This window comes from Pungitius pungitius, chromosome 21, assembly GCF_949316345.1.
Source record: "Pungitius pungitius chromosome 21, fPunPun2.1, whole genome shotgun sequence".
In the NCBI taxonomy this organism is placed as follows: domain Eukaryota; kingdom Metazoa; phylum Chordata; class Actinopteri; order Perciformes; family Gasterosteidae; genus Pungitius; species Pungitius pungitius.
This window is the reverse complement of record NC_084920.1, coordinates 4539982-4560079: the sequence shown is the minus strand read 5'-3', so window position 1 is coordinate 4560079 and position 20098 is coordinate 4539982. Positions and strand designations below refer to the sequence as shown.

Sequence of the window (20098 nt, the reverse complement as noted above, 5' to 3'; positions counted from 1 at the left end):
GGGATCGGATCATTTAAAATGGCACAGTTGGAAGAAACACATTCGGGGATTAAATAATGTCACCAAAGAGTGCAGACACATGTAAATGAATGCTGAGGTTAGTTTTCCAAAAGCAAGTTTGTGACATTTATTAGTGAGTTATGAAAAATTAACCTTCCAGAGAAGAACTGCCAGACTTTCATTTTAAAATAAGCATCACAAACCTTTATAAAACTGACAATGAAAACAAAAAAGAAAACAAATATAATGTGTTTGAGGTCTTTACAGTCTACAATCCGGTCATACAACTGACAGCTTAACAATTTACCAAATACTCATAGCTAAGGGCACTTCCTCTAAAAAGGTAATTCTATATTTCGGTCAACCCACATGCTGTCTTTGCACCCGTATGCACCCTTCTGCATCCTGCAACTGCTGTCTCATCTTGTTATTGGAGTTGAGTGTGTCAGACAGGAAGTGGAGGGATGATGAGACGTTTGTTTAAAAAAAAAAAGGAAATTGTTTAAAAAAAATAATTTAAAGCCCATGTAAGGTTAAAAGTTGCAGTTTAACACGTCTCTTTCTCCTGTTCGGGGTTCTGAAGATGCTCTCACCGACATTCAAAGAGAGGCGCATCGATCTGCAATTTAGGTCAAATAGGCATCATGTTGCACACACACTGTGCACACAAGCACACTCTTCAACACACTTACCAGGGGTAAATGGTAGGGAAATGTTTTTCCATATCTTTTATGTACAAACATAAACACATACTTAAGATGCTCTTGAATTTGTGTTTGAGGTTTTACATGATTTACATCATTGTTACGCTTTGAAAGTATGTCTATCATATTTCTCCTGCAAAAAGGATGTTAGGAATTTTTTCAGTTTAAATGGAAGTTCGCACTAAAAAATGCACAATTTGACGCTATACGTTTTTTGCTATTGTTGTAGTTACGATGGCAAATAAATGGAGTACTTCCGTTTGACCAGAAGATGGAGCCAAACGATTTTACTCAGCTAACACTCTGTCTGCTCACTGATTATATTGTAAATGAAAAACTTTAAAAAAGTCAATAATGTATTTAAATGACAATGAGTTGTTCACATACTGCCAAACAGCCAAGATACAGGTGTCTAAACCTGCCAATCAATTCAAAACTGCATTTCAAAAGCTCCCAACTGTACAGGGACTATTACATGCTTTAAAAGCATGTGTGAGAGAGATCGCTGTATGGATTAAGTATGACCAGTCTACTCTTTAACACTCTGTTGTTATAATGAAAAAGCACGATTAAATCTAAAATAAAATAGCGTTTACTAGAATTTATAAAAAAAAGATTTCGTTACATTGTCAATATGTCAGATATTATCGGCTATGTTAATTGATAACATTCACATTTCATGTGTGCTCCTGTTACCTGAGATAATTGTTATGAACGTCTGTCACTGGTTGAGACTTGAAGACAACATAGCGACGGCAAGACCGGAAGGACAACGATTCTAGCTTCAAAATAATAGCACAGAAAATATCATTAATAACCAAACAATGTGTTATTAGTGATTCTTTGGATGGATGTCTTTACCCAATCCTTAGAGTTGGACTGTTATTGAGGCTTAATGATTTAAAAAAATCTTTTGACAGGACACCAACTTTCTTTATCTACTATCGATTGGTTTTGATGGGCACACAGGCAACCACAATATATTAAAGTCTCACATCTGATCTACCAGGCAGCCAACCAATATGTTGAAACCCATCTAGACAGCAGCGGGTAGTAAAATGTGCCTTTTATTTTGAAAGATCGTACAGGAAAACCTCCTTTGGAGACGCTCCCTGACAGCCAGGTGCCGGCGGTGTGCCTCACTTGATCCGCGGAGCAGAGGAGCGCAGCTTTACGCACAGCATGTAGCTGAAAGTACATCACACTGCGGTGCCGGAGTTTTGGGATCTGATTTTTTCTCTTCGGAGGAGACATTTACAACATTCGGAGCCGAACCACTGCTCGGGGTCACCATGGAGAGCAATAAGGGATTACTGCGCTGTAAGATCGTGGTGGTCGGCGATACGCAGTGTGGCAAGACGGCTCTCCTTCACGTTTTTGCCAAAAACTCGTACCCGCAGGTAAAGTCACTGGAACCAGCATGAAAACGTCTCCATGCAGCCAGACACAGTCAGTGAAACTTCGAAAACCTGCTGAGATCCTCTCACGTGGGAACTGAGTGATATACACATGCGTTCATTTGTTCTAGTGTGGTTTACGTCTTTCTAACTACATGTGATGCTCTTCATGCCCATGGGTGCTTTCCTCGTGGCAGGTTATATATTTCTCGATATCATTTATCCGTCCAAATAGACTAAATAATTACATTTTCCGGTTGCTTTGTGCATCTCTGGTTTGACAACAACAACAACCAGTGAGAGGAACTGTCATAATTAATCAACACCTCTCTTACTAGATCAACACGAGATTAATTAAGTGTGAAATTACAGAGTTTTCAAGTGGAACATACAACTTTAAAGTGTCTAATGATATTAAGACAAAAGTATTCACACAATAATATGAATTATTTACAGTTTTACATAATTTATTCGTGTACTTATTTTTTCAGCCGAAACTCTTAAACTGTTAATTATATAATAATTAAAGCAAAGCTTTGGAAAGAGGTCAAAGCTCACCTATTTAACACATTCTTGCAGTCATCTGAATTAAAATTGAATTGTACACATCGCTCCTGTGGTCTTTCTGTCTCTTTTTCAGGATTATATTCCCACGGTGTTTGAGAATTACACAGCCAGCTTCGAGATCGACAAGCAGAGGATCGAGCTCAACATGTGGGACACTTCAGGTAAGAATAAAAAGTCTAAAAGAAGTTACTTTAACAGGCGATTTGTAAGCAGCTGCTCAACAACACCCGACAGGCTGTGGGCCAGAAACACCAGCAACTCAGTAATCTGTTTGGAGTACTGGATGACACTTTAGAAAAAAGAAATTCAGGTCAAAGTAGACTCATCATGAGCAGACAAAGCGTTTCTTTAAGGATGCCTCGGGTAGCTCTCGCAGCGTAATAGTTGCTTATAAACCCGCCGGAATGTATTCGTTACATTTATAATTTGACCTCAATGGCCAAATCGACGTGGCAGGTTTTGCAAAAAGGGATTTTTATTTTATTTTGAGTAACAAATGGTGTTAGTTTTTTTTGTTATGTCTTCGTGCTGAAAGGGCTTTAGGCCATCAGTTCAAAACTACAAAGTTAACAGTTGAGTTGTTACTTTTCAACAGCTGAGAGTTCGTGGGGGCTAAAAGAGCCAGATTATTTGGGCGGTGAGCAAACTGTCTCACTTTCGCCAGGGCCCTTCCACATTTCGTTTCCACCTCCACCCTGAGAACTTGTTCTTACACAACCACGGAGAGCGGAATTCATTCATTCCCGGCGTTCCATTAACCTCCAGCCATGCAGACGCACAGAAAGACCAGCTGGGCGAGCTGGGGATTAAGAGCTGCTGCTGCTGATGCTGCTGCTGCCGCCTGTTGGTTTGCAGTGGGCGAGGCCTGTGTTTGAACAACACCCTGTGAAAATTGCTGGTTGCTTCTCACACATTCTCTAACACACACACACACACACACACACACACATGCACACGCACACAGGAATGCTTTAACAGTAATTATACTCCACCACACAAAACAATTGCAATCCATCGTTTTGTGGGAATCACTTTTATTATGTCATGATAGTGACATCCTGTTATAATAGAGACTGAACATAGTGGACCCTGCTCGCCCAGGTGTGAATACCTGTACCTGTGTGAATAAGGTGGAAGCTATTTTGTCATCAAAGCTTCCCTAAGCCTTTTCCATTAATAAATTTACCAAAAAATGATTTTCTTGTGAGGACGTGCTCCTGAAAGCTGAAATTGTAATACGTGTTAAATAATAAATACTTTATCAAGGGAGGGTACACACCAGCCAAATTGTTTTTTTATAACCTGCCACCCAAAAATACTGAATTTATTAATAGCTTTTTACTGATTTATAAATCGGTGTAAAAGGAATTGTATTCAAGAACATGCTACATTTTGTAGAGATAAAGGTAAAAGAAGGACCTTTTGGGTAATACGCTTTCTTATTTTCTTGCCGGGTCAGATGAGAAAATCAATACCGTTCTCACATGTAAAATTATAGAAATGATATAGATTAAATAAGTTAGCATAAAGATTGGAAACCATGGACAAAAACAAAAGTGCGTCATATTTCTGCCTGTGGATAGAAGGGCAAAGGTGGGGAAGAAAGTAAGGAGTTGGTTTGATCAAATTGAATGACAGCCTCTGGAGTTTATATATATATATATATTTGAATAAAAAAAAGGTATATGATGCATATTTATGTATAATGAATGTGATCTAGATCACTGCAGATTGGGACAGGGGCTGGCTTTATTTAGACGTGTGCGTTGCCTCGCAGCGTCTCTGCAAGCTGTTCAGGGTTGGCACCTACATCAGAGTCACGGCCGCACGTCTCTTCTCACTAAGCACTCAATGGGGATATTTACAGTCAATTTGGCTTGCAAACACGGTTTAGTGTGTGAGTGTGTGTTGCAACTGTAGAGTTTTGAACTTGTGCTCTGACTTGGATTTGCTGTTTCTCATGCAATCTCAGGTTATACGTTTACAAGTCTGCTGGTGTGTCAATCCCAATGTTGGTCATAGCCGGTGTGCAGTTTGCATTGCAGCGGGCGAACTGAAGCGGCGGGAAAGAGAAACATTTGAGTCCGAAAAATCTGCTTTCATCACAAAGTAACCTGACAGTTTAATATTTCATTTCGGCAACGGAGTCGTACCAACCGAAGGTCAAATTAAACGGATTTGTTTCACGAACCAACGGATGCAAACACACATGACGAAAGAACACAAAGTCATCACAGGTTCGTGATGAAAGGCCCGGCCCTCCCGCGAGGACAACAGATTAGAGGAGGAAGAGCGAGAAGATAAGGAGCGTCGTGAGAGGCGAGCTGCCACGACGAGCCTCCGAGCCGCTCGCTCCTTGTGCAGAAACAAACCGTGGATTTCATCAATCGGGCGCGTGCCGCGTGACCAAACACTTGTCCCCCCCCCCCCCCGCCGCCTGTCTCCTTCATCCTTTATCTTGCTACACCACCCAAGGCCTTTTGCGCCGTCTTGCCTCTACATCCTTACACGCCGGCTCACTGCCTCGTGGGTTAAACTCTATTTCGCTCTTTCTTTCCCGTCTTTATGCCAAAGCAATTTCCTCCCTCTGTCTACCTGTGTATAAACACGTTTCCTTTCATTATTCTCGCAATCCTTCCATGCCATCCTCATCTCTTCCGTCTGTCTTTAATGCCGGGTTGCATGCTGTCAAGATTGAGGGTCAGAGAAATATTCGTCAAGATGAGCTCTAAAGTGTTTCCTTTAGAGTTTTTTTTATAAAACTGAACTTACTTTAGGAATATTATAACGGCTCGGAGTTCAACTCGTTACCATAAGTACTATAAGCATATACGTGGTGATAATGCTGGTGTCTTTTTATTTTATATGGTGCTTCAGCACTGCATTTTGTATCAGAAATTTGCAAATAACAAAATGACCACGATTGCCTCCTCCCTGAGGGCCGGGGGTCATGAGGCAGTTGACAGCTCTGAAATGGCACTCCTGCCCAAGCCTGAGAAATCAGACTGAACTGCCCCCTTTTGTTTCACTTCATTTCTCTGTCTGACATAGTGTTCATGTTAGTCAATTGTGTTTGGGAGATTGGCCAAAGCAATCAGGAGAAATAGCGGCCATTATTCCAATGAAAGGGTTCACCTACGGCATGAGCCCGACATTTTTTTCTCACTTCTGGATTTCTTCTGCACAAAACCCAGAGCGAACATTGACCCCTTTTTGCTATGATTATTATAATTTTGTATTTGCATATGAATTTCCTTTTTGAACTGTTCTGCGCTTTGTGGTGGGGAAAAAGTGTGTGTGTGTGTGTGTGTTTGAAATCAAAAGCCTGTTGAAAACCAAAAAGAATTTGAGTTTGTAACAAATTATGGAAATGTCCCCTTTTTGAAAGAAGCTTTTGCAATATGAGAACGTGCGATGTGCCCAATGGAGTTCCAAAAAGGCAATTGACCATACAACAAAAAACAAATTAGTCCCTCAACCCAAAATGTGAACCCGGCCGACCTCAAGTATAATACCATTTTCATCACACGATTCTCCTTTCTCTGCACTTTTCATTCCCTTCCCTTAATTCCGTTAACTCTTCATAACTCACCTCACCAGTCTCTCCTCCTCCTCCTCCTCCTCTGTTTCCAACTAGCCGAGGTCAGGGGTCCCACCATATTGGGCCGCGGCCCTTTCAGCACTCTTGCACTTGATTAGCTTAGCTTGCAATATCTTTGTCAGTCTCTATCTTTTCGTTATGTCTCCTACTCGCTAAATCTTTTTCTCATTTCCTCTGAAAATCCCCTGCTGCCTCCGTCCTTAGCCCGGTGCGTCCCGGCAGTTCAGATACCACGTACGGCTCACTCTGGTCCGGGTTCACGGGCTGTGACCAAACCAGACATGGAGCTCGGAGTGATTCTGCAAGCAGCTGGTCAATTATCACCAATTTGCCAATGTGGCTTTTAAAAAGGTCATACATTAGATTAATATACAGACTCCAGTGGCGACCTTTGCATTTCTAATTAATATCCAGAGGTTCTGAAAAAGTTCAAAAAGCACAACTCTAGAACCCAAGCTCATGGTATGTCGTGTAATAATATTAAAATGAGCATTAAAACAGACCTGAACGGGGTCACGGTCTAACTTCATGAGGTCACATGTCATGAACTATGTATGTATGGAGTCAAAACATTTGTTGGGTGTAGGAAGAGAGCGATAGTGAGGTTATTTATTTTCTAATTTTAATGACACATAGTCATGTGCTATATTTGCCATACTGAATTCTGGCTAGGGTTAGTAAGATTTAAAATAAAATATACTGTATCTATATATCTTCAGCTTTCAATGATATCTTTAAAATCTGTACAAACAATAGCCATCGTTATCACCGTTTATTATATGTTTGCTAGATTTAGTGAATTTTGAGGCCAGTGCAGCACGTTAAGTTCTTGTTAGTTGTTTTTTTTTTTTGGTTGGATTTTCGGTGGTAATATGTTAGTTGTTAATTGTGTCTGGTAGGTTATTCCCAAAATGACTGTTTTGCAGGTTAAAAAGATTCTTAATTAAGCAAAAATATATAGTCATAGTGTCATTTATGCTGAATACATACATAACACACATAACAGGGCTCCCCATTAGGATTGGTTGTCAGAATTAATAAAGAACCAGCGCATTTTACTTCAAGTCTATTTTTCTCTGTGAACCTGCAGGGTCACAACCTCACAACAGTCGGCGGCGAGAGGAGCGTCTTGAAGGTTTGACACCTCGAACGATGAGCCGCTTTCATGACACCGGTTACACGTTGGCTCCTTGAAAGCACTACCTGGCACCCGGCTGCGTGACAGGACCAAGCGGAGGAAATGGCTCGATGCGTCGAAGCCTTTTCGGGGAAAAGGCCTCTCGGATAGAAGTGCACGAAAGCTGGGAAAGGAGCTTGGGTTTTAGTCCAAGGGGCCGTGCTCCAGTGGTTGTGAGTAGGCGTAGGGGGGGAGGACGCAGAGGTGAAAAGGCTGAGAAAGCTGAGTTTTAAGTGCTCGGAGTCATCTATGAGAGAGAGCAAGCTGGACTGAGTGAGTGGCAGTAGGGTTTCCCGTCGTGAGCTTTGCCCCAGTTGACCTGGTCTGGTTCTCTTTGGCCCCTGCAGCCCATTAGAAGATCAAGGGTACATGGAAAAATCAATGGCCTAGATGCGTCTCCGCTCCCATTTCCCCCCCCCCCCCCCCCAGGGGACAACCGGTCCGTCTCTCAGCTACTGGTGAATGTGTAACCGAGGAGGTCTGTCAAAGAGAGACAGCAAGTCTGGATGGACACAAGCACACAAGACTGCTAACTTTCAGATATGACTTTCATCAAGGACACACGCGGTGCCCGGGATTGTTTTTCACATCTTCAGTTGATTACTCTTCATTCATCATTAATGTCAACTTTGATACAAAAGGGCTATTTTGTGTTTATAATTCACCTTCAGTCTTTTTTATTCTGGTTGACGTGATGTATAGACATGTTCAAATATTGATCACACACATTCCGAGTGGACGAGCGGGGGGGGGGCGCGGCTCAAAGCTCAGCCGTCCTTACAGAAACAATCATTTGCAAGCTCTATTTTTTTTAGACACATCATCTCATCTAAATGTTATAAACATGTTAGCTGACATAAAACTTGACAGAAAGCTGTTTTAATAGAAGGAGTCAGGCCATGACAAATGCAGACATAACTAGGAGGGTTTATTACTCTATTTTGTGACTTCAACCCATAACCGGCTTACCGCGCGCCTGAAGAGAATGGATGTCGGCTTGACCTTATTCGCTGCACCAAACCACTTTGAAGAAGACGGCGCGCGCTGCCATTTTGAAATGCAATCAGGCCGTGGAGAAACACTGCGGATGCATTCGTTTAAAAAAAACATCGTGACTTTGTTGTTATTATCATGGGACTGGAAAGGGGTCATTAAGACTTTGCAGGGCACGTTTCTGAGACACCAAAGCACACGAGGACACTCAACGGGTCTCTCCATTCTCTTAAGACCCCCCCCTCTATGCCTTATCTATAATGCAACGCGTAGCTACGATCACTCCATCCAACCTCCAACCCGAGAGGGTTGGAGGAGATTGGAGGTTGGTTACCATATTTCTTTCACCATCATTTACTGCAGCATCGAAAACAAACCCATCTCACGGACATGCTCCTTATTGTTACTTTACCAAAACGTTACGCTGGAATCATATACTGTAGTCCCGTACCGCTCAACTTTCCTCACTTCCTTTGCCTATTGGCTGTATGGCCTTCAAAACTCCCAGTCGAACAAAATAAATAAGATGTATGGGTGGGAGCCCCGTTGGAACATAAGGCTGCTCAGACGGCGCGTGAATATCACAACAGGAGCTGGCAGCTTGAACGTGAAGGAGATTCGCACAGATGTCACCCCGTCGTTAAGTTGAAGCAATCCTGCAGGATTTCTGCTGATTTCAGGAAGAAAAAAAAACCTGTCTTCCTCTGTGCCAACTGAATTGGAAACATGCAAGAACATCACGTATATTTTTTTTCACTGGCATCCAACCCGGTGGTTTAGTATAGTCTGGTATAGTCTCAGTCAAGAGGAAAATAAACTTGACATTTGAATGCTAATTACTCACCATGTGTTTCCTCGGCGCGCTTCCTTGTGGAAGGGATGGTATTCTGCTCAAGTCTGCAAGTGACGAATTGATGTAGTTCTGCTGTTGTTAAATCTTTACTCCAATTTAGAGGTATCTTGGGGTTAAAAAAAAAGACATGGTGAGAAACTGGCCTTCTTTATAAACAGACAGAACAGAGAGAACCTGATTACACCAAATCAAAGGGAACTTTACCCTGATTCTTCATGCTGATGAAACCTGGTGAAACGCTTAATAGCAATACTTTTAAATTGAGACGTCAGAAAGAGATGCTGCGACGTAAAGAAGAGTACATAAGCACATCGGGGGGGAACAGTGTCAGCGAGTCTATGCTACGCTAGCTGCCGAAGGTACACGGAATGTAAACACACTTCACTTCATACGGCGGCTCCGCTTTACATCGTTATTTTTCAGGCTACATCTTCGATCCTTATCTTTTTAATTAAAAGTTTCATCGGTTTGACATCCTGGATACAGCCTTCAAACTCCCTTTCCCGAGAGGAACAATACAGAATACGACGGATAAAATATCTGTTTAGTGATTGAATGTCTTTCTAGGGGATATTAAAACGTTATCAAATTTTAATCGACGTTTTCATCAGTGAACCATTAAGAACATTATTACACCAGCACATTGCACAAAGACTGTTTGCATGTTGAAATGCATCAATCACTCCTCCACACCGCTTTTCAGACCATTGTTCGGTATTCAGTGTTTTTGATAATCCATGATTTCTGAAGGTGGAAACAATCAGGCAATCACAGGACAAGGCAGGAAGTGAAGTTACCCAGGGACACAAGAGACATGAAACTGCGAAATAAAACAGGAAGGAGGACCAAACCGTGACAATTTCACCATGAAGTCAAATCAAACCTTTGACCACGTCTCAGTATTCGTCTACGACCACCTGTGGTCACGTGACAACAAGTACTTAACCATCTCCATCCCCCATCCCATTAACAAGTACTTACACCATCTCCATCCCCCGTATACTCATGCGCGCTTTCTCTTTCTATGAAGTTGTACTCTCGAGGCCTACCCGAGGATCACCTGGACAACACAGTATCTGAAGTTCTTTTTTTTTTTCAAACTTGACACAGCTACTCCAGAGCCACAGACATTATACAGTACAAGTGTTTCCACAGGCGGAGTTGCGCTCATGGCTAGAAGGCTCTAGTACTGAGACATCCAGACACTGACTCGCTTACCTTAAACAAGATTAACGGTCTCGTTGGAAAAATAACATGTTTATTGTAAAGATTTGTTGGAAATCCATTTTGTCACCTGATCACTCCGTCTCGCCGGATGGCTTTTTTTTTAATCAGACAAACAAAATGAGAGAATTGAAAACAAATGAAAGAAAGGTATTTAATTTCAATGCAATTTTGTGCAGAGAGTAAAGAATCCGGGGCGGCACGGCGTTGTCTCTGCAGGGCGTCTCGAGGTGTCTATGCATAGTCGCTGAGTGATTATGCACGCTGAGCGAGCATGTGTTTTACCGAGCAGACTCCATTACTCTACGATTATCATCGGAATGAACCGGTTGGTTTCTCTTCTGTTATTTACCGGCAAACACTCGTTGTCCCCCCCCCCCGCAGTTCCCACAAATACATTTATTTTGGTTTGTCCAAATAAATACAACAGGACGTTTGATAATGAGGCTTCCAGGTTGAGACAACGTGAGGAAAAGGAAGACATCTCCGGAACATTAAAAAAAAAATCTCCATCAAGATTTACCATATATAACAGATAGCATGCCTGCTTTCATTCTCATTACTAAGAAACCTGCCCAATGGGGCTCATTAAGGTTTGTAATTAAGGAAATGTAATGTATGTCCATTATGTAGGAAATACTGTTCTGTTCATCTTTATGTGTCTGAAGTTTAAAATGACTTTTTAACTGCATGCACTTTGTGATGAATAACTATTTTCTTTTGTTTCGTACATATTCTGATGATTTAAAAGTGTCTATTTGCCATAACCAAAACTCAGAATATTGTAGTGCACAAGCAAAGTTTCTTTAAAGCCTTATGGACTATATCTAAGTTTATATATGAAATATATAATAATAATTCATTCAGAATATAAACATATACGGTGCATTTATAAGTTTGCGTTTTTGTTTAAACACTAGTACATGACATCTTTTTCCTTGGATGCCTTCTTCTATGTATACAGAAAACTATAATAAGAGGAAAAAGATTCAAAAGATGTCCAAAATTGAATATATCGTCCTTTCACAAAGAGGAACACACAGCGTTCATGCCGTTTTCTCTACTATATTGTGATCCGTACACGACCCCGCGGCCCTTTGAGATAGTTAAATACATGCGGTGCTTTCTGAGTGTTGTTCGTGATCAGAGGCTTTTAGGCGGACACAGATGGGCTGAGGTTTCTTTGTGCTGCTGCTGCTGCAGCAGGATTCTTCCCATGAGGGGCATCATGCTACAAATCCCTGAGAGGGTCGAAAAAAAAGCTCACAGATCAATACACATTAGCCGCAGCCCGAGTGCTCAACATGGATTAGTTGACATCATGCAACTTTGAGGATTGCAGTCTGTGTGTGTGTGTGTGTGTGTTTGTGTATAATGAAGAGTCAAGTGAGCCCTGGCATTGACCAAGATTAGGCTAATAGCCTTTTTATGAGGAATAGTGTAGCTGCAATGGCCCCTTCCTCACTTGTCCCACCCCACTAGTCCCTGCTTCCTCGCTCGAATCAAACCATCTTTGAGCTCACTTAACCTTGTGAAGGTTAATGGCTGCATGCTGCGCGTCTTAGAAGGGTAATAATCTCAATTCTGAAATTTAGGTTCATTATTTATTATCTGCACATGGTGACACATTTGTGAAACTTCTAACTTTGTCTGCCCGCTTGGTGCTAAACAGACATACGGCGTGTAGAGGGTTTATTGGAGCAAACAGCTGCACAGCGGCTTCAAAAATGCTGATGAGTGCTGTGAGAGTGAGCGAAGACACTCGAGATGTGTCCAGAGAAGACACTAAACAATTCAGAGTTGAGGGAAACTGAGGAGAGGTAATTATCTGTGGGTTTCAGCACTGTGAGCAACTTTATTTCAATATATATATATACAGTATATACGAGTAGATCCATATTTGATGTGAAAATATCCATTTGATCATCTTCAACCTCGAGCCTGCACTCGCAGAAAGAAAGCAACTAAGCCAATGACACCATCTGTGACATCTTCACCGCCTGCTGTGGGTCGTTGAGATGGTTGACGTCAAAGACAAAAAGCCTCTGACTGCTTCATGTAAGAAGTCCTTGATTCAGAGCTGCTTTGGCGATGTATATTTTTATTGGACGATCAGCTGTGAGACAAAACTCCGGACACCCCGATCACACTGGGAAGATGTTGATCCCACTTTGGATGAAGCACTGGTTACCCGGAGGATTACATTCCCTCGGTGCAGTGACACACGATGACCTGACCAGCACCCTGGATAGCCCGGTCAGTCGGTTATCTGCAATCATTGTCCGTCATGTAGCACCTTCTGTTGTGTGTGCCCCAGCTTTTAGAATAGTGTGCATATTTCCACCGTCATTATTTCCACTTGAAGAAATGGAGAGGAGTAGAAAGCAGCTGTGTGAAATGGCCTTTTTTCAAAATGGCATTAAAGCATAACAGTTATATGAGGTTATTATTGAGCTTTCAACCATGTTATTTTTCTCACTCCTTCTTACCTTGGGGAATATGTTTGGGAGAAACTTAATTGTCTGTATCTGATGTTTCATATGGAGGCAGATTTTATCTTGGGAATCGGTTGAGTTGTAAATTCACACCCATTCACATTTCTTCCTTGTTTCAAAGTAATAAATAACGATTCATTAAAGTATTTTACTCTGCATAGCTGTAGTCTACATAGGCCCTGGTGTGCTTATACTAAGTGGCGACGGCTCATTTGACAGCTTTCCACCCTTATTGTCCAGATCAGTGTTTCATAAATACAGTTTGTACAGCTTCAGCTGGGTTGAGACAAAACGGCAAACAGCCTCGTCAGTCAAAATGGCTGCTTTTTCAGAAATTTCTCAACTTTTAAAAACATCTTTTTTAATGGAGACAAAGAGGGAAACTTTTTTACACCACAGATGCTCACAACTGCCATGTGACGCACGCGCTCACTGAGGCCAGTGAGCGCGTTGGCATATGGGTCCCTGTCAGACACACTTTCCACTCATTTACCTTCTATTAATTTAATCATCCTCCTTTTGTGTCGAGACCTGATCCGCAGCGTGTAAAAGCCAAGACACAAAAGGTAACGTGAGAGAGCGTGCGTGAGACGCGGTGAAATGGTTGTGGCCTTTTAGTTTGACATTTCCTACCGCAGAAACACCGATGCAGACACACACACACACACACACACACACGGTTCGCTTCGGGGCGAGATTTTGACAGCATCAAAAAAAAAAAAAAAAAAAAAAAAAAAAAAACACACAGAAGTGGCAAAATGCGACTTCACTTCTGTGGTGTGATGGATTTGCATTTAAGGTGCAATATGCAGAGTGGGAAAACACGTTTAATTGTCCACTACTACACGAGTTTGCAACTGGCTACTATGTTTTTCAATTCACAGCTGGGTTTATTTCAAAACATTTGATGCGTTAACTATGCAGCCGCTCGGATTCATTCGGGTTCTTTGGGGAATTTACTGTCAAACGCATTTTTGCAAAGCCGCCAAAGCGCTGTGCGCGCTGAAAACGTGAGACAATGAGGGGATGGTGTCCTCCTCTGGACAGGAATGTTGTCCCCTTGACCATGTCACAATGCTTACTTCAGCCTGGGCCCCCCTCCCCGTGCCATTCTGAAATACCAGGTGACGCTTTGTGTGAGCCATTCATTACATCACTGTCACATGTCTGTGTGACAGACTTGAATAAGCTGACAGACAAACAGACCGGGGGCAGTGGACGGGGGGTCTCCACAAAGAAACACCCGCTGTCCATCATCTGCAGCGTGGCTAAGTTCATGGTAATTACGCTTAATCATAGTTATTACCGCCCATGGAGACGCTTTAAATGACTCATTTTGTGATCAAATTCTTCAGAGAACCAACCAAATGACATATAATCCACCTGGATAACGTTGCTAATGTCTGTGTCTCTTTTTCATTTTCGCCCCCACAGGTTCCGCCTACTATGACAACGTGCGCCCGTTGGCGTTCCCCGACGCAGACGCCGTCCTCGTCTGCTTTGACATCAGCCGTCCGGAGACAATGAACAGCGTGCTGAAAAAGGTCAGCGTCACGTTGAACAGAAGTGCGAGTGTGTCCCGGGGAGGCAAATTTAGTTTCTCATTAGGACTGAAAAGAAGCGTAGCAGCCTTCCTCCCAACAAGCCGGAGACAGACACGATGAGCTGAGCCACCTGTGCATCTCTGTCAGGCTGCGGCGATCTGCAGGCGACACGTTGTGATTATGGAACGTCAATCATAGAGGCTGAAGGGCTCGGGGGGCGAGTCGTTGTTTAATCAAGGGGGGGGGGGGGGGGGGTTGCAGCTCACCGCTACTAGATGAAGGTTTCTGTAACTGTGGACTCGCGTGCATCTCTCATCCAATAACAACAGGAAAATTAATCCGAGGGTTTAAGGCATTTCAATCCAAGAACACCCCCCCCCCCCCTATCTTTTATGTTAGACCAATTCTCACAACTACAGGGGGTCCACTTGAGGACTAACTTGACCCTTGACCTCATTAGATGACCTAAGGAATAGTGGTGAATAAACGGATTTCACAACGCATGCCCGGGATGCCAAAGTGACACGTTGATGGCTCCCTGTACTCAAAACAACACTTCAAAACAAAGGAACGTCATTTAACTGCTGCCTTGTTTTGTTTCCATTACTTTGGCAATTCAAGCCTCAATCTTCAAATAACTCCCCTGCATTATACAACACTTTTTCTCCTGCCATTTTTGACAGGCTTCTGCTCGCCAATTATTGTGCCCTCCAATTTTCCTCTTGAAAGGACAATATTTTTCCTCAGTATTGCAAAGCTAACCCTCCTCCCCCCTCGATTCCTTATCCCTTTTCCTCTTTAAATCCTTTGTTCTCTTTATTCCAATCACTCTTCAAACACTCGTTCCATTTGGCATCACCCAGTCCAAGATGCGACCTCGGCTATCACCTGTTTTTAACACTTCAACCCCTGCCTTGCACCATTCTTTCACCTTTCCCACATAAGTGTGTCGGCCTCGCTTCATTTCCCGCTCTCTGTCTCCTTTCTGTCTTTTTATGCCGCTGCCTGTTTGGATGAGACCATCCCTGTACATGTAGTAATATCTTCCACGGCCATGCTCAACGTGTATATGTGAAACATCCAGAAGCTGTACAAACACCACAGGCGAAGGAGCTGACGATGGCGGACAAACAATCCCAGAGGCTGATGATGAAAGGGTCTACAAATGTAATCATGGGTTCTAGCAAGCAGCGCTTCAGCGTAGCTGAATAAAGCACCCCAGTGTCTGTCCGTATAAAGAGAGTACATAACGTTTGTGCTCTACCTGAATACACATAGGACTCGTGCATGATGTGAACCTCTAGGGATGAGCTGTAAACAATTCTCCCTTTTTGCAACGCAACCCACCTCAGAAATCTTTGAATCGTGCAATTTTTGGCAAAAAACACCAAAAGCCAGTCACATCAGTCGCGTTGGTTTTAATGCACGTCTGCTATAGTGCTGATGCACAGCATAATAATACATAACATCCTCAGTTTAGCAGCTTAGTGTGCTAACATTAGCTGGTTAGGCATAAGACCAATGGTATCTATTTTTAGGTGAAAGTTCAGCTGGTAACGACGAAACCGACGTTGTTACAATTAATACTGAGTGAAATAATGAATGTGTTCCAATTTTCACGGCGATTAAAATAAATCTGCATTTGAATTGTTGAATTGAAATGTCAACGTCATGGAGGCCCCAGAGGAAAAGTAAGAGGATCCCTTCAGGTCAATAGGGTTCATTGTCTGCAGACCTTTACTGGGTGTATCAGGAATATCAGAATAAGTGTCCTAAACAACAGCTGCAGCGGCTTAGCAGCAGTTACTTGGATTTCACATATATTTGAAAAGTGAATTGTCAAAAAAAGCTACAAAGAAATGTCAATTCTCCTCCTTTGACCAACCACGACTGCGTGCAATCCGCTCTTTATCCGAGACAACACTCCTACCACTTCTTCACATCAACACAAACAACGAGCAGCTCTCTTCCCACGGCTCCTTTGTGACTCATCTAAATCGCTGCGACTCAGCAGTTGCTCGCTGCTCGGCGCCGTTGAACGGGCAGCAGAGCGCTGCGCACGCAGCCGCGCAGCGCTCTGCTGGCCCGTAACAGCGGGCATCCGGGGGGGGGGGGGGGGGGCGATGCTCAACGTCGTCGCCTGTTCGGTCGAGTGAGGAGATTGTGACCAAAGTTGGAGTTCTATCTGTTCTTCTTGCAGAGGTCCATGAACATCTTGCCTTCATGAGTAAAGCCCTTCTGGGTATAAGTTTAATATAAAGACTGTAGCCAAAGCATACATTCATTTATCTACATACTGCAGCTTGGGGTGTCATTATTTCGCTTAGTTTAGTGACAGGAAATGTGATGTATCCTCTTTTTGTGTGTTGACACACAGTGGCAAGGGGAGACGCAGGAGTTCTGTCCCAGCGCCAAAGTGGTGCTGGTCGGCTGCAAGTTGGACCTGCGGACGGACCTCAACGTCATGAGAGAGCTCTCCAAGCACCGCCTCATTCCTGTCACCCACGAACAGGTGAGCACAGAAAACGGGACCCCGAGCCCTGTCCCTGCGGCCACATCCCGATAATGCAAACCTCATTTTTGCGCGTGTAAAGGACTGAGCGGTATTAATTGAATTCATTTACCATTTTAAGATTTGGCACATCCCATGAATATGGTTTTAAATGAACAGTCCTTTCTAATTTTCCGCTGTAGTGATTTTTTATTTGCCCCGTAGTAACACTGTTTATATTGAATATTCAGACAAATGACATCCATTACTTTGCTCTCTGGTGCCCATATGTGTAAACAAAGCTTCTGAAAGAATGAATTGGGAGAATGACATTTGCCTCACCTCATAACTTCCACAAATATGTGAACACTTGGAGAATAAAAGACGAAGGAATTAACAAAGATCAACAAACAGTCAGGATGTGCGATGCTACAGTTGTTTTGTTTTTGGCTTGGAGCAATATGCAGTGGCATGAATTTCAATAGCCTCTTTCATGATGTGAATTCCCACTTCCTGGCCGCCTTTTGTCAACATATTAATATTTACTCATACTTCCGACAAAGGAACCGCAAACAACCCCTCATTTTCGGTAATGGCATCCGAATCGGTTCATCGAGACCTCTGATTACTGCATCTGGATGATAAGCTTTAAATTCACAGAAAAACAGAAAAGCCAACTGTTCAAATTCTTCACTTTTTAAACTTATTTTCTTTCTTGCACATTCAATCCGACTAAAACCATACCTGTGAGGAGACTTCTACTATATATTTAGTTCGATGTGTATCCTGTAGCTTTCCAGTGCAGTCCTGATATAAAAACAACACTAAAATGATGTCTAGTTGACTAATTTGTGCCTAATTGTGTCGTGAGTCCGGTACTTCTGACATCACCGCAGTCGGACTTGGAAATGCAAAATAGCGCACGGACTGAAAAGGCATCGAATTCTACACAGAGATTTTCTTAATGAGCCCCTTTCAAAAGGCTGAGCTGCAAAAGGCCACAAACCGGGACCCTTAGATTTCAGCCCCCTGACCAACGGATGTGATCCCCGGGGGAGGTGCATTCGTTGTAATGATTCTCATGGTGAACCCGGCTGTAATTGGCTTATGGGAGTCAGAATAGAAACCTCAAGTGTTGGAACGTTTCTATTAATGCAAAAATAATGCAGCCTCCCTGGAAATCGAGCTCAAGACTTTCATGTTTTTCATAGAGGAGAAATAGAATATTTCCATATCTGACTGCTTGATATTCCTTCAATACGGAATGGAACGGATGGCTGAGCGCCCTCGCTGTCACGCGGTGTCGGATGGAGAGAAAAGCAACAGAGTACAAACGCTACTTATAAAATATATAGTTAGTTCAAAACCTTATTTAAAATTAGATCACCTTCTTCACTACTAACAAAAACAGGGCCGGTACTGTTGAAGTACAGGTGAGCAAAGCGAAAGCACTGAATGGAATTTGAACCAGTCCAGATGTAAGACGGCGAGAGCCACTACGAGTTTTAAGGGCTGCACAGACAGGCCATGAATATTTCACCGCCGCGAGGAGGTTCCTCTCCGCTCTTCTTCGTGTGGCCCAGCTGTAGCGATCACGCCACCGAGAGGGTCAGGCTTTCATTAAGGGCCGAGGGTTCACTTGCACCTGACCGAGAGCGGCGGTCTCATGTCCGCGACAGGCAGGGGGCGAGGGGTCACAAACGGTGAGAGTAATGATAAGCTCGTGGTCTGGTGACACTGCTTTTGACCCAAAAGGCCTCCCAACAGTACGCCAGAGGATCTTTAGGGCTTTGAGAACAAGGAAAGCGTCAATGCCGCCTCATGATCCCACTCTCACTCACTCACATTCTGTCTGTCACATCTCTACGTACACGCACTCAGCAGATCTAGAGGTGACTCAACGTTTTGTTTACACTAGAAACAAGCACAAATCTTTCATTTTACGAACGTTGGTTTTGGTTGAGTCTTCAATAGTCTCAGTTTGAAAAATAGAAGCAGTTTCTATTTGGCGGTGATATACAGACCTATAATCTGTCATTTCCCGTGGGGTGGTGGGGGGGCGGGTATTTTGTTGTCTTTTTCAGGGCACCACTTTGGCGAGGCAGCTCGGAGCCGCGGCCTACACGGAGTGCACCTCAAGGTACTCCGAGAACAGCGTGCGCGACGTCTTCCACGTCACCACCCTGGCGTCCGTGTCCCGCGTCCACCGGCCGCCGCTCAAGCGCCGCGGCTCGCGCCGGGGGCTCAAGCGCGTCTCCCAGCAACCGCCCCGGACTGAGATCCACGAGCAGCAGCAGCAGCAGCAGCAGCCGCCCGCCGTCCGGAAGGACCGGGCCAAGAGCTGCGTGCTGATGTAGGACCCCCGGACGGACGGACGGACGCTGCACGCGGACCTCATCCATCCGCGAATCCCGGGTCAGACATTTGCGCCGTACGAAGGACGGAGAGACTGGAAGCCATGTGATCTCGTGCGAGTTCTTTGACCAAGTGTTTGTCCGTCTTTAGCAAAACTCTCCTTGTTATTTTTTACCCCCCGTGTGGCTTTGTTGTTATTGAGGAGGAGGGGGGGGGGGGGGGGGTCATTAAGGATGGCGAGAGCTCATTACTCTTTAACGCTTCATACAGAGATGGTCATGGACACACACAGTACTGGTCAGGAAATGAGAAAAACTGAACATCGGAGACGAAACAGAAAGGAAATAATACTTTTTAATTAGCCGGCTTCTGTTGTGTGGTTTCCTGTTTTGAAATGCTGTTCTGTCTTAAATGTTAAATTAAATGAAGCACAATACAATAGACACGACGTGTTCTCGGTTATTATTAAATGTCAGGCAGTAATCTGCCGTTCCACTTGGAATAACAAGTCTCGCAGGGCGGACGCGCATTTTCTTTAACCACAAGTGCTTTTATTATTGAAAAGTGAATAATCGCTCAGCACATAGGACTGAAGTGTTGTGAAATTAAAAGTATCTCTAATAATCCACACTGGGAAGGAAAGTCGAAAGTGTTATGTTGTAAATGTGATAATGAAATAAAAAAAATGCTCTGTCGA

At 43.4% G+C, this 20098-nt stretch overlaps 1 protein-coding gene across 1 annotated transcript; it reads left to right on the top strand.

Annotated features, from left to right (window-relative positions):
• The first annotated feature begins 1833 nt into the window (after nt 1–1833).
• Nucleotides 1834–20098, top strand: LOC119213333 (rho-related GTP-binding protein RhoN-like). The gene is made up of 5 exons (XM_037464568.2): nt 1834–2104; nt 2742–2829; nt 14446–14555; nt 16933–17067; nt 19131–20098. The coding sequence occupies exons 1-5, from the start codon at nt 1997–1999 to the stop codon at nt 19401–19403; spliced, it is 714 nt and encodes a 237-aa protein (XP_037320465.1). The 5' UTR covers nt 1834–1996; the 3' UTR covers nt 19404–20098.

What these genes read in the sequence shown, in the direction of transcription:
- LOC119213333 (XM_037464568.2), top strand. Translation starts at nt 1,997, where the DNA reads ATGGAGAGCAATAAGGGATTACTGCGCTGTAAGATCGTGGTGGTCGGC. An exon ending in CCAAAAACTCGTACCCGCAG is followed by an intron (nt 2,105 to 2,741) that starts GTAAAGTCACTG and finishes TCTCTTTTTCAG; the next exon opens with GATTATATTCCCACGGTGTT. An exon ending in CAACATGTGGGACACTTCAG is followed by an intron (nt 2,830 to 14,445) that starts GTAAGAATAAAA and finishes TCGCCCCCACAG; the next exon opens with GTTCCGCCTACTATGACAAC.